Source organism: Mobula birostris, chromosome 13, assembly GCF_030028105.1.
Source record: "Mobula birostris isolate sMobBir1 chromosome 13, sMobBir1.hap1, whole genome shotgun sequence".
In the NCBI taxonomy this organism is placed as follows: domain Eukaryota; kingdom Metazoa; phylum Chordata; class Chondrichthyes; order Myliobatiformes; family Myliobatidae; genus Mobula; species Mobula birostris.
Genome location: NC_092382.1, coordinates 14,391,177 through 14,405,032, shown reverse-complemented (window position 1 = coordinate 14,405,032; position 13,856 = coordinate 14,391,177). Strand labels below are relative to the sequence as shown.

Here is a 13,856-nt window from a genome sequence, read left to right as displayed (position 1 = left end):
TGAAACGTTAAGGGGAACATGAGGGGAAACTTCTGCACACAGACCGTCATCCGGGTGTGGAATGAGCAGCCAGCACAAGTGGTGAATGCGAGCTCAATTTCAACATTTAAGAGGTTTATATACGTACCTGGATGGTAGTAGTATGGGATTGGGCAGTTTAAATAGTTCAGCACAAACTAGATGGCCCAAAGGGCTTGTTTCTGTGTTGTAATTTTCTATGACTGTGAAAAGAACCTGAAATAATACAAAAATTCACTCTAAGTCCTTTTAACAGCTGTGTGGACCAACCATTCATCTCAGCAGGAATTTTTTATATGGTGTTAAAACTGTGGCACCTTAAGTTAATAATACAAGAAAACCCCAGTTGCATGTCAAGAAAGACTATTTGCGTGAGAGTGTTTCAGTTACTGTGGGGCCAGGCACCCATGCGGCTCAGCAGGAACAGGGAATAATACCAATGGAGAGAGTCAAACTGAGCCAAGGAACAGACTGGAGATGGCAGAAATGCCCCATTCTGATAGAGACAGGAAGAGCATCAGGGAATTGATGGTCATTCCAGATACCAGCACTGCGACCAGTCAGAAGATGATTTCTCTGTCCAACTTGGGTTGAACCTCACTGTAACAGTGTGATACCAGAACAAACCTTGGCAACTCAAGTAATCTCATCTGAAATGTTGTCCTTCACCCATTGATGGATTTTGTAAATCTTTTTACAGGTTAAAACGAGAAGTAATTTGTCTCCAGGAATCTCAAACACCAGTTTTGCTGTCTCTGTCTAGACATTTAAGAAGTGGAGCAAGGGATTCAATCAACCATCTTTCCTGCTCAGACAGTGGGGAGGGATTCACTTGATCATCTGACAGACTGGCACAGTCGTCATTCTACACAGGAGAAAGGCCGTTCACCTGCTCAAACAGTGGGAATCGATTCACTGGGTCATCTCAATTGAAAGTACATCAGCAAGTTCACACTGGGCAAGGCCTTTCACCTGTTCTGTGTGTGAGAAAGGATTCAGTCAGTCGTCTCACCTGTGGACACACCAGTCAGTTCACACCGGGTAGATGCTGGTCATCTGCTGAATTTCTGGGAAAGGATTGACTCAGTCATTTGACGTAATGGCTGACCAGCGTGTTTACACCGGGGAGTGGACGTTCACCTGCTCAGACTGTGGGAAGAGATTCACTCGGTCATCCCACCTACAGAGTCATCAGCGAGTTCACACTGGGGAGAAGCCATTCACCTGCTCAGACTGTGGGAAGGGATTCACTCAGTCTTCCACCCTACTGGTACATCAGCGAGTTCACACTGGGGAGAAGCCGTTCACCTGCTCAGTATGTGGGAAGAGATTCACTCGGTCATCCCACCTACAGAGTCATCAGCGAGTTCACACTGGGGAGAAGCCGTTCACCTGCTCAGTCTGTGGGAAGAGATTCACTCAGTCATCCACCCTACTGTTACATCAGCGAGTTCACACTGGGGAGAAGCCGTTCACCTGCTTAGTCTGTCAGAAGAGATTCAGTCGGTCGTCCCACCTACAGTGTCATCAGCGAGTTCACACTGGGGAGAAGCCGTTCACCTGCTCAGAATGTGGGAAGAGATTCTCTGAGTCATCCCACCTACGGAGTCATCAGCGAGTTCACACTGGGGAGAAGCCGTTCACCTGCACAGAATGTGGGAAGAGATTCACTCAGTTATCCAAACTGCAGAGTCATCAGCGAGTTCACACTGGGGAGAAGCCGTTCACCTGCTCAGTCTGTAGGAAGGGATTCACTCGGTCATGCGACCTACAGAGTCATCAACGAGTTCACACTGGGGAGAAGCCATTTCCCTGCTCTGTATGTGGGAATAGATTCACTCGGTCATCCGACCTACAGATTCATCAGCGAGTTCACACTGGGGAGAAGCCGTTCGGCTGCTCAGTCTGTGGGAAGGGATTCACTCAGTCATCCAACCTACAGAGTCATCAGCGAGTTCACACTGGAGAGAAGCCGTTCACCTGCTCAGTCTGTGAGAAGGGATTCACTCACTCTTCTGCCCTAATGATACATCAGCGAGTTCACACTGGGGAGAAGCCGTTCACCTGCTCGGAATGTGGGAAGAGATTCACTCGATCATCCAGCCTACAGAGACATCAGCGAGTTCACACTGGGGAGAAGCCATTCACCTGCAAAGAATGTGGGAAGGGATTCACTCAGTCATCCCAACTACTGGCACATCAGTCAGTTCACAATGGGCAGTGACCGTTGTTATGAATCCCTAGGTTTCATTTGCTGTGGGCTGTCATTTTAAGAGGGAGAGAGATTAAGGCGAATCAGTCTGACTCGCATCTCGTTTACATCACTCACAGCTTGTTTAGTTTTAACCGAGGACACAGACACTCAGAGTCAGGTGGAGATAAAGGAGGAAAAATGGAAGGTTCAAAACAAGGGAACGAGTGGCCAAGGGTCACTGTTTAGAACTTTCCTCTGCCCACAAGGTTGGGTTAATTATCGATTCAGCATACATTGAATGTGTGGTTGTCACCTCGTTTGATCTATAGGAGTGGATCGGATTTGGGGTATCCTGTGAAGACCACTTATGTGTTAACCCTTGCCTGGGTGTGGTGTGGTAATTCACTTGAAGATGATACCCCTTGTGACAAGTCACTTTCGGTGATAATTCGTATGTGGATTTGGAACAACGATGGATAAGTTCTACAGCAACTGTTCTCTTACCACCGTGGAAACTGTGGAATTTGACATAATTGCCTTCTCTCAACATTTACCCTGGATTACAAATCTCTCTCTCTCATCACCTATTCTATGATTGAGCTGAACTTCCATACTTTACCGTCTCAAGACTCCAAGCCTTGTTTCCCCCGAGCTCAGTTGGGTGGGAGTTATATTTACACACATATATACACATACCACTGTTAACTATTGTTTATAGAACATAGAATAGTACAGCACAGTACAGGCCCTTCGGCCCACAATGTTGTGCCGACCCTCAAACCCTGCCTCCCATATAAGCCCCCACCTTAAATTCCTCCATATACCTGTCTAGTAGTCTCTTAAACTTCACTAGTGTATCTGCCTCCACCACTGACTCAGGCAGTGCATTCCACGCACCAACCACTCTCTGAGTAAAAAAACTTTCCTCTAATATCCCCCTTGAACTTCCCAGCCCTTACCTTAAAGCCATGTCCTCTTGTATTGAGCAGTGGTGCCCTGGGGAAGAGGTGCTGGCTATCCACTCTATCTATTCCTCTTATTATCTTGTACACCTCTATCATGTCTCCTCTCATCCTCCTTCTCTCCAAAGAGTAAAGCCCTAGTTCCCTTCATCTCTGATCATAATGCATACTTTCTAAACCAGGCAGCATCCTGGTAAATCTCTTCCGTACACTTTCCAATGCTTCCACATCCTTCCTATAGTGAGGTGACCAGAACTGGACACAGTACTCCAAGTGTGGCCGAACCAGAGTTTTATAGAGCTGCATCATTACATCGCAACTCTTAAACTCTATCCCTCGACTTATGAAAGCTAACACCCCATAAGCTTTCTTAACTACCCTATCCACCTGTGAGGCAACTTTCAGGGATCTGTGGACATGTACCTTGAGATCCCTCTGCTCCTCCACACTACCAAGTATTCTGCCATTTACTTTGTACTCTGCCTTGGAGTTTGTCCTTCCAAAGTGTACCACCTCACACTTCTCCGGGTTGAACTCCATCTGCCACTTCTCAGCCCACTTCTGCATCCTATCAATGTCTCTCTGCAATCTTTGACAATCCTCTACACTATCTACAACACCACCAACCTTTGTGTCGTCTTCAAACTTGCCAACCCACCCTTCTACCCCGACCTCCAGGTCGTTAATAAAAATGACGAAAAGTAGAGGTCCCAGAACAGATCCTTGTGGGACACCACTAGTCACAATCCTCCAAACTGAATGTACTCCCTCCACCACTACCTATCTTGCTTAAGTTACTATATTAGAAGTAGATACTAATAAAGATAGTGGTTTTAACATCAAAACCAGACTCCAGGTGTAGTCTGTTGCTGCTGGTTCATTTTTAAAGTGTTAGGGTTCGTAAAAAAATTGGGGCCTGCATCCTGGATATGAACAGATTTGGGGCCGTATAGATTACTTATCGATTTCATTGGTGAAATCCCTTTTGATTTATTTGTGTGTAGAAAATGAGAAGCAATGGATGTTGATACATGTCTGGAAGCGCCAACCTCTGAGGCATTAGAGGACGCCAGAAGGATTGAGTTATTGAGTATTGCTAAAAGGTTAAAACTTGCTAAGATGAAATTGACAATGAGGAGGTCACAGATGCAGAGGATAATAGCTGAGTATTATGTATCTGAGGGTGTGTTTAAAGTGGAAGAGTTGGAGGTGTTTCCTGAAAGTAAACCTAGTGAGCTTGAGCTCCCGTACAAGTTAGAAAAAATAAAGATGGAGGTTGTGGAAAGACAGAGGCAGTTTGAGGCAGGAAAACAGAGAGAAGAGGCAGAAAAACAGGGAGGAAGCAGAAAGGTAGAGGATGTTCAAACTGAAAAAGATAGAGAGATTGCAGCAAAGAGGTCTAGTGTGAGACTCTGGTGATAAGTTTCAGGCCAGTCGGGAAGTTAAATTGGTACCCCCATTTGACGAGGCAGAGGTTGATAAATACTTTCAGCATTTTGAAAAGGTTGCTCAGGGTTTAAAGTAGTGAAAAGAGGGTTGGCCCATTCTCTTACAAAGTGTAATTAAGGGGAAGGCTCAGTGAGCCTATTCTGCTTTGACAGTTGATGAAGCAGCTGATTATGACACAGTGAAACAGGCTGTGCTCAAAGCTTATTAGTTGGTCCCAGAAGCATACAGGCAAAAGTCTAGAAATTTGAGGAAATCATGAACTAGATTTATATGGAATTTTCTTATGAGAAGTTTGTGTGTTTTGACCACTGGTGCACATATAAAAATGTAAATGATGATTTCAACAGCTTGAAAGAGTTGGTTTTAATTGAAGAATTCAAAAGATGCACCCTTGATTTAGATTTAGATGAAAAGGATGCTGCCACTTTGCAGGAGTCTGCTAGATTAGCAGATGAGTTTGCTTTAACTCATAAGATTAAGCTTACCCCAAATAAGAGCTTCCAAAAGAGTAGCAGGGATAACCAGGGTAAACCAGAAATTAAAGATGGGATTAGTAATAAGGTAAGAATGAAGGGAAGCAGTTGAAGGAGAAATATTCTGGTCTCTCTTGTTACTATTGTCAGAAAGCTGGTCATATGATGGCTAATTGTTCTGTCCTGAAGAAGAAAAAGGAAAAGGAGGCAGTCCCACATGCCTGTGATCAGTATGTTGAAGCACCTATAAACCCACAGGGTTCTGAACATTTTGTTGCAGCTCATTTAAGGACTGAGAGGTCTGACCGAGTTAAGAAGAGATTCGATCATTTTATGTCAGATGGGTTTGTATTAGTAATGGAAGGGTCAACACCGGTACCAGTGAAAATTCTTCGAGAAACTGGGGCTTCTCAGTCACTTATGTTAGACAGCCTTCTAAAGTTTGGTGGTGAGACTAACATTGGTGAGGTAAATCTTATTAAAGGCATTGGGGGTGGCATGGTTTCTGTGCCATTGCACAGGGTAATTTTACAGTCAGGGTTGGTTTTGGGACCTGTTAAAATTGGATTATGCTCCAGTTTACCAGTGGAAGATGTTACTTTGCTGTCAGAGAATGACCTGGCAGATGGTAATGTTGTTCCTGCAGTGCAGTTGCCAGCTAAGCCAACCACTGACGACCCACAGACGGATTTTAACATTTATCCTTCCTGCACAGTAACTCGAAGTACGGCGAAAAAGTCTGCTAATGCAGACGGTTCTGTGCAGCACGATTCTGATACCCAAGATAGCCAAAATCGGGATTCAGGTTATGATGACTTGTCAGGGAATTTTCTGCCTTCATTGTTTCAACAGGATTCAGGTAGTAAGTCTGATGAGAAAGATTTATCCCTGTCTAGGAAGGAGTTTATAGCAGAACAGGACCGAGACCCTGAGATTGAAGCTTTATAAGAAACATCTCTCTCAGATGATGAGATTAAGAAAATGTCAGTAGGGTATTATCTCAAGGATGGAGTGTTAATGAGGAAGTGGAGGCCACCTGCTATACCTGCGAGTGAGGAATGGGCAATTGTTCACCAAGTTGTAGTTCCTAAAGTTCATAGGACTGAAATTTTAACTTTGGCCCACACTATGCCCTTAGATGGCCATTATGGAGTGAATAAAACTGTAAACAGGATTATAAAGGAATTTTACTGGCCTAATTTGAGAAAAGGTGTTGTGACCTTTTGCAGAACCTGTCACACTTGTCAAGTTGTGGGTAAACCTAATCAGGTCAGCCCAGTGGCCCCACTCCGGCCTATACCTGCATTCGGTGAACCCTTTTCCAAAGTTATAATGGATTGTGTTGTCCCATTGCCAAAGACTAAAGCTGTCCATCAGTATTTGCTAACTATTATGTATACCGCATCCACATTCCCAGAGGCAATACCTCTCAGAAATATTAAACCTAAAACTGTGGCGAAGGCTCTTAAGTTTTTTTTTACTTTATTTGGTTTGCCTAAAGAAATCCAGTCTGATCAAGGAAGTAATTTTACATCTGGATTATTCCAGCAGGTAGTTTATGAACTGGGAGCTAAACAAATTACGTCGTCTGCGTACCATCCAGAATCACAAGGGGCTTTAGAAAGATTTAATTCTACTGTCAAAACAATGATTAAGACATACTGTGTTGAAAATGGAAAAGACTGGGGTGAAGGAATACATTTGCTTTTGTTCGCAGTAAAGGTTGATTTATACTTGTGCGTTCGGGATATGCCGTATCCTACACCGTAGGCCCAATTTAATTTTTGCGTAGCCCTACGCCGTAGCGAGCATGCGTAGCTGTGTCTGCATCGCTTTGCACTTCGCCACCAAAATGCAAGTTGGTGGTGGGGTTTCTCTGACACTGTTGAACTTTTTCATGAGAGACATGGACAAGGAAATGCATTTCAAAGATTTTCGGATGTTGGCAGGTAGACTTGACGATTCGGTTCATTGTCTCCAACCATTTATTTTGCATCAGTGTACAGACATGGCAGACAAAAGCAACCAGAAATGCGATGCTACCAAGCGGACCAATCACAGTTGTTGCGCTCTGCGTCGCCGCGACGCGTGAGTTACTTTTTAGAGGAGGTGCACGTCACCCTACGGCGTAAGGTACACCGTGGGTATGGCGTAGGGTACGTAGTGCCGATGGCGTACACTTGACGCACAAGTATAAATCAGGCTTAAAAGAGTTGGTACAGGAGTCACTGGGCTTTAGTCCATTTGAACTTGTATTTGGTCATAGAGTGAGGGGACCTTTGACCTTGTTAAAGGAACAGTGGATTGATGGGGATGTACATGTTAACTTGTTAGACTATGTTTTGAAGTTCAGAAATAAACTACACCAAGCCTGTCGTCTAGCGAGACAAAACGTAAAGATTTCTCAAAACAAAATGAAGTGTTGGTTTGATAAGCAGACCAAAACAAAAGAAAATATATGGTGGGGGATAATGTGCTTGCCTTATCTCCAATGTTGACGAATCCACTTCAGGTGAAATTCAATGGACTGTATGAAATAGTCTCTCAAATTAATGATGTGAATTATGTTATTAAAACACACGACTGATGTAAACTAACACAGGTGGTTCACATCAATATGATAAAGCCTTATTCTGACAAGCAGGCACCATCGGTGAGTGTTGTCAAACATATAAATCTGACAGCCCTGAGAATGAAACAATTGACTCATCTGAGACTTTTCACAAGCCAAACATGGCTAATGAACTCGGTTGTTCTCAAAAACGTGGACAACAGGTTGGCTCATCTGCAGCCAAAGCAACAACAACAGCTGAAGGAATTAATTCTGAGGTTTAAAGTTTTATTTCCCAATGTTCCCAAGCAAACCACGGTTGCAGTACATGACGTAGATATGGGTCAAGCCAAACCGATTAAACAACACCCATATCACATGAACATAGAAAAGTGTAAATTGGCTGAGCAAGAAATTGAATATATGCTGGAAAATAGTATTATTAGGCGTTCAACATCAGATTGGAGCTCACCCTGCGTTATTGTGCCCAAAGCTGATGGTAGTGTTAGATTTTGCACTGATTATAGGAAGGTAAATGCAGTAACAAAAACAGATGCCTATCCTATCCCTAGGGTGGATGATTGTATCGATAGGGTTGGAAAAGGCAATTTCTTACAAAGATTGATCTGTGAAAGTGTATTGGTGTGTTCCATTGACGGACTGAGGTAGAGAAATTTCTGCATTTGTGACACCTTCTGGGTTGTATGAATACAATGTTTCGCTATTTGGAATGAAATATGCTCTAGGAACATTCCAGAGAATGATTGATTCTGTAATTCAAGGGTTAGGACACACAGATGCCTATATTGATGACTTAGTCACAGGGAGTGACACTTGGGAAGAGCATAACTCTGTAGTAGAAGAGCTGTTTGACAGGCTTTCCAGGGCCAACCTTACAGCTGACTTAGCTGAGAGTGAATTTGGCCATGCCACTGTGATCTGTCTTGGCTGTGTTGTAGGTCAAGGCAAGTTGGCTCCTGTGCAGGCAAAATCCAGGCAATTTCTGAAGTTCCTATTCTGACTGTGTGACGAAGGCCCATCACTGATTACAGACGTCTCATGGCACACTCGGTAAAACACCCAAAGGGTCATCCACGCACATTATTCCCCTTTGTTATTGTGGTGAGTGCACACGTCACAATAAATCAACAGTCACAATTTTACACTCATCCCCAGCAGTAATAGGTATGAAAAAAAGAAACACACTATGTCACAGTTTTATTATCTCAGGTCAATTTATTCATATTCATCTTTCCAATAAGTGTTTTGCCGAAGTGTCATGATAATCTGTCGTCTCTCTCCTCCACAGTCACTGGGTCTGAAACAGAGCTGCTGCATAGAGCTGTTTTATATAGAGGCAGCAGCAACCTGCACAGGTGTGCCGATGGTGGAGGATACCATCTTTACCTGGGACAAGGGTTATGTTACCTAATTACTCATCTTGTGGTAAAGTTTTGGGGTTTATACAAGTTACTTAACCGGGAAATGGTGAATCCTATGATGAAGTATATGCGTTTATTGTGAGAACTGGTGGTAGAGTTTCAGATTGTGTGAAATGGAAGATAATTGAGTCAATTAGCTTCAGGTTGGTCTAGGGGGATTGGCTTAGCTGTTGTAAGCCTTGGGTTACCAAGGCTTTGGGTTCTTTTTTTGTTTAGTCTGAGGGTGGCTGTTAACCGGACAGGTGACAATTGCAAGCTGTATATATATATATATATATATAGTTTTTTTTTAATTTCTTGTTTTGATGTGGACATCCAAGTTTTTGTTTCTCCACTATCTTTGTAAATAAAAGCACCACAATCTATTTTTGCCACTCAAGCCATCTTGTTATTTTTCTTAGACAGTTGACCCACAGTTTTTGTGACAGACTGGTAAGAAGGCTCTTGAAAGGTTTCTGGGAATGGTTGGATATTATCGTAAGTTGTGTAAGAACTTTGCTGATATCGCTCTTCCTCTGACTAATCTCCTGAAGAAGGGTGAAAAAGTTGTTTGGACCGAGCCTTGTCAGGAAGCTTTTGATTGATTGAAAGTTGTTATTTGGGATTAGGCCAATCGATGTAGTGTTGTCAGCAAATTTAATTAACAGATTGGAGCTGTGGGTGACGACACAAGTTATGGGTGCACAGAGAGTAAAGGAGGGGGCCAAGGAGACAACCCTGTGGGGCATGTGTGCTGAGGGTCAGAGAGACAGAGGTGAGGGAGCCCACTCTTACCACCTGTCCGTCATCTGACAGGAAGTCCAGGATCCAGCTGCACAAGGCAGGGTGAAGGCCGAGGTCTCTGAGCTTCTTGTCGATACTTCACGCCTTCGTATGGCTAAAGCTCTGCCCATGACTGCAAGGAACTGCAGAGAACTTTGGTCTCATCTGGAAACATCATAGAAACAAGCCTCCCCTCTATGGACTCTTCCTACACTTCCCCTGCCTCGGGAAAGCAGGCCGTGTACTCAAAGATGCCCACAACTTTGGACATTATTGCTGCAAACCCAATCCCCCATCGGGGAAGAGATACAAAAGCCTTAAAGCGCATACCACCAGGCTCATGGACAGCTTCCTGTCTGCGGTTGTCAGCCAAATTAATGGTCTCCAGTCCAATAAAATGGACTCAAACTCACAATGTAACTCGACGTGACCCTGCACCATACGTCTATCTGCACTGCACTTTCTCTGCAGCCATAATGCTTTGTTACAGTTATTGTTTTGTCATATATCAGCTCAATGTACTGTTGTAATGTATTGATCTGTGTGGATGGTACGTCAGGCAAGATTTTCACTGTAGCTCAGTACGTGATAAGAATAAGCAAATTCCCCATTTTAATTGTGTGGAAATATTAGACAGACTGAGCTTCTGCTTTGGAACCACAGAAGGAAACTTAACTGAACTGAGGAACACGAAGAAATAGAAAAGGCTTCAATCTCACATTACGATCTGCGGTAACTGGGATCAGGTGACTGGTGGTGGGTCTCCCAGACCAATTATCAGAATCAGGTTTAATAGCACCGGCAGATGTCATGTAATTTGTTGTCTCTGCGGCAGCAATAGAACCTAATTCATAACAATAGATTTTAACCATTGTGATTTAAAATAAGAACATACATATTAAATAGTTAAATTATATAAGTAGTACAAAATTAAAAAATGTAATAAACTATTTTAATTGTGTGGGACTATTTGACCGAATGGGTTATTGCTTTGGAAATTCTGGAGTGAAGCTTAGCAAAACTGTACTAAACTCTAACTTAACTTATGAAAAGCTCAGATAAATACAAAAGGCTAAATTCTCACATAAATGGGTCATACATCCAGAAACATTGGCTGCCCTTCAGCAGGTAAAAACAGTGGAATGAGGCCTAGTCCCAGGCCTCAGCCCAGTGGTTATGGGCAAAGGCCTGGGACGAGGTGAGAGTAAGCATTCGGCACGGACTAGAAGGGTCGAGATGGCCTGTTTCCATGCTGTAATTGTTATGTGGTTATATAGAAACATGCTGAAAATATTGCAGAAAAAATCATTGTCCACCCACAACGAGAGGACGTGACAGATCCGGATCTCACTGACTTGTCTGAATGGACGAAAGATGAAGCTACACAGACACTTAGAGCAGTGACCGGCAGATGCTGCAGATTTGTGGAAAAACGTGAACAGGAAATGGGATCACGTGACGGGTGGAGGGTCTCCCACCTGAACCGGTGACTCTGCTCCTTGCCCCTCACACGCTGCCCGACCCATCCGCTGCATTTCCCACATTATTCCATATTCACACAAGATACATATTTACTTCTTCCTCCAGATCTTCCCTGTCCCTTTCCCTCCACCCCCAGGTCAGAGAGTCACAGGCTCGATTCCCATCCCGGTCCAACACACAATTCAGACCCAAAACGGTAATGTGCAGGTTTCATTTAAATCCATCCATGTGTATAAACAATAATTTCTATTCACATTTCTCCAGCCTCACTGGACAGGAACACTGAAACATCAGGTGAGAAACAGCAGGAGGTGGCCATTCAGCCCCTCTAACCATCAACAAGATGATGGCTGCTCTCCCATCTCAGCCACATGTTTCTGCACGATCCTCATTTCCTCGATCCCTTCGGTCTCCACACATCTGCCGGCCTCTGTTTTATGTGAGGATGATCACCAAGTCTTCACCGGCCTCTGTGGTGGGGATTTACAGACATTCACCACCCTCGGAGTGGAGACATTTCCCCTCATCTCAGTCCCGGACAGTCCACCCCCTTTTTCAGAGACTGGGATCCCTGGTTCAGCCAGTAATGATGTCGTGCATTTCAATGTGTTCACCTCTCAGTCCTCGATTCTCTAAATGAAAGGGTTATCACATTTGATCTTTCTTCATATGATGACCCACCACTCCAGGGATCAGTCTGGTGAATCTTCATTGCACTCTCTATAACAAATACTCTCTAACCTCTATGTTAATCCTCTATGGAATTAATTTCCATCTTCTGCAGCCCCGTGTTGCCCCAACCACTCACCTCCCACCCCCGTCACTATTTCCACCTTCCCACCTCCCCCTCACCTGGATCCACCTCTCACTCCCCAGCTCTTGCCCCATCCCCACCCCTCACCTCTTTTCTCGGACTATTTCCCGTCCACTCTCAGTCCAGAGGGAGGGTCTCGGCCCGAAATGTTGACGGTCCATTTCCCTCCACAGATGCTGCCCGACCCACTGAGTTCCTCCGGCAGTTTGTTCTTTGGTCTGTGTGACCCGTGTTAGTGTGGGGAGCGGGATTTTACACCATATTCCCGGTACAGTCTCAACAAAACACAAATAATTGTCACTTTGCCCGGACCATCGGCCCCGCTTGCAGGGCAACAGTCTGCCGGTGTTTGCCCCCCAATGTGGTGAATCGCCACCACCGTGGGCTCAGACATTTCCACAGATGAGCCCCGCCTGTCCCCACCGGGACAAACATCCTGTCCGCCCCCTCTCTCCCCGTCTTCATCCTCTCCCTCCCCGGGGAACCGGCATCAAACCGACGGGCCGAGCGGTCTCCTCCTACCTCTCAGCGACACATCAGACTCCGGCCGCAGGAGACGCTTCACAAACGCCCCAACTTCCCTCGGAGGGAAATGGAAATAAATCAGAAAGCGGACATTTACTTTGACGGTTGTCCCGCCGTGACGGAAAGTTCGGGAGACGGAGTCAGCGGGGGTAACGCCCTCTCGGCTGGTCCGCCTCTGCTATTGGCTGGAAGCAGTGATTGACACTGCTTCGTACCAATGGGAATAGCGCAGCGCGTGACTCCTCTGTTGACAGCGGTGGGGGAGGGGATGGTCACGTGATTAGTTTCCCAGCCGTTAAACCGACCAAGCTCGAGCTCACCAGCGCGCGGGGCACAAAAGGCCCCGGATGATCGGTTGAGGTGAGAAGGGGTCTCCGGGTTGGGGGTCTCACCGGGCGGCGTTTTCAACACCGACTTCGGGTAGTTGCTGTGACTCCGGACTCCGTGACCCGCAATCCCCGGACAGTCCTGCTCTCTTCCCTCTCTCTCAGCCCCACCATCCGTACACGGGCCCCGGGGAGCTTCCGGCTGATGAGGGAATGGGAACCGATGGGTCTCTCAGACAGAGCTGAGCTCCAGCTGTCTAAATGCAAGGATCGGGAACTCGGAGAAAGGGAACAAAATCTTTTACATCAGCTGTTGTGAAAATCACCTTTGTTCTGCCTCCAGTCACAAACAAGAGAAAATCTGCAGATGCTGGAAATCCGAGCAACACACACAAATTGCTGGAGGAACTCAGCATTAGTACTCTTTTCCATAGATGCTGCCTGGCCTGCTGAGTTCCTCCAGCATTTTGTGTCTGTTGCTTGTTCCACCCCCTCTTGTTCTGGACTTTTCTACCCGTGAGAACATGTTTTTTAAAATTTTTTTTAGTTTTCTACAAACAGTGTGGAAGAAAAAAGTCAATAGTGTAAATAGAGGGATCATTGCAATACAGACAAAAATAACAATAATACATGTCTTAATAAATGAGTAAGTCACCCATATTAAAAATGAAAAATTAGAAAGGAAAGCACCCAACCCACCCACGATCCAACTCCAAGCCGACTATTATAATATAAGTATTTAAAAGGACATTTGAGATAAACTTTTATCACCCCAGATCTATATATTGTGGTAAAAAGTGAAATCACTAATAAAAAAAGCAGCCTGCTACCTAATCAAAGAATCAAAGAAAGCTGGAA

At 44.8% G+C, this 13,856-nt stretch overlaps 1 protein-coding gene across 1 annotated transcript in view; it reads left to right on the top strand.

Moving 5' to 3' along the window:
- The first annotated feature begins 611 nt into the window (after window positions 1-611).
- The window catches only part of LOC140208413 (uncharacterized), a 32,034-nt gene continuing 18,789 nt past the window's right edge, over window positions 612-13,856 (top strand). Inside the window, 1 exon segment of the mRNA XM_072277077.1 lies at window positions 612-2,235. Coding sequence (XP_072133178.1) covers window positions 1,118-2,235 — 1,118 coding nt within the window. The 5' untranslated portion in view covers window positions 612-1,117.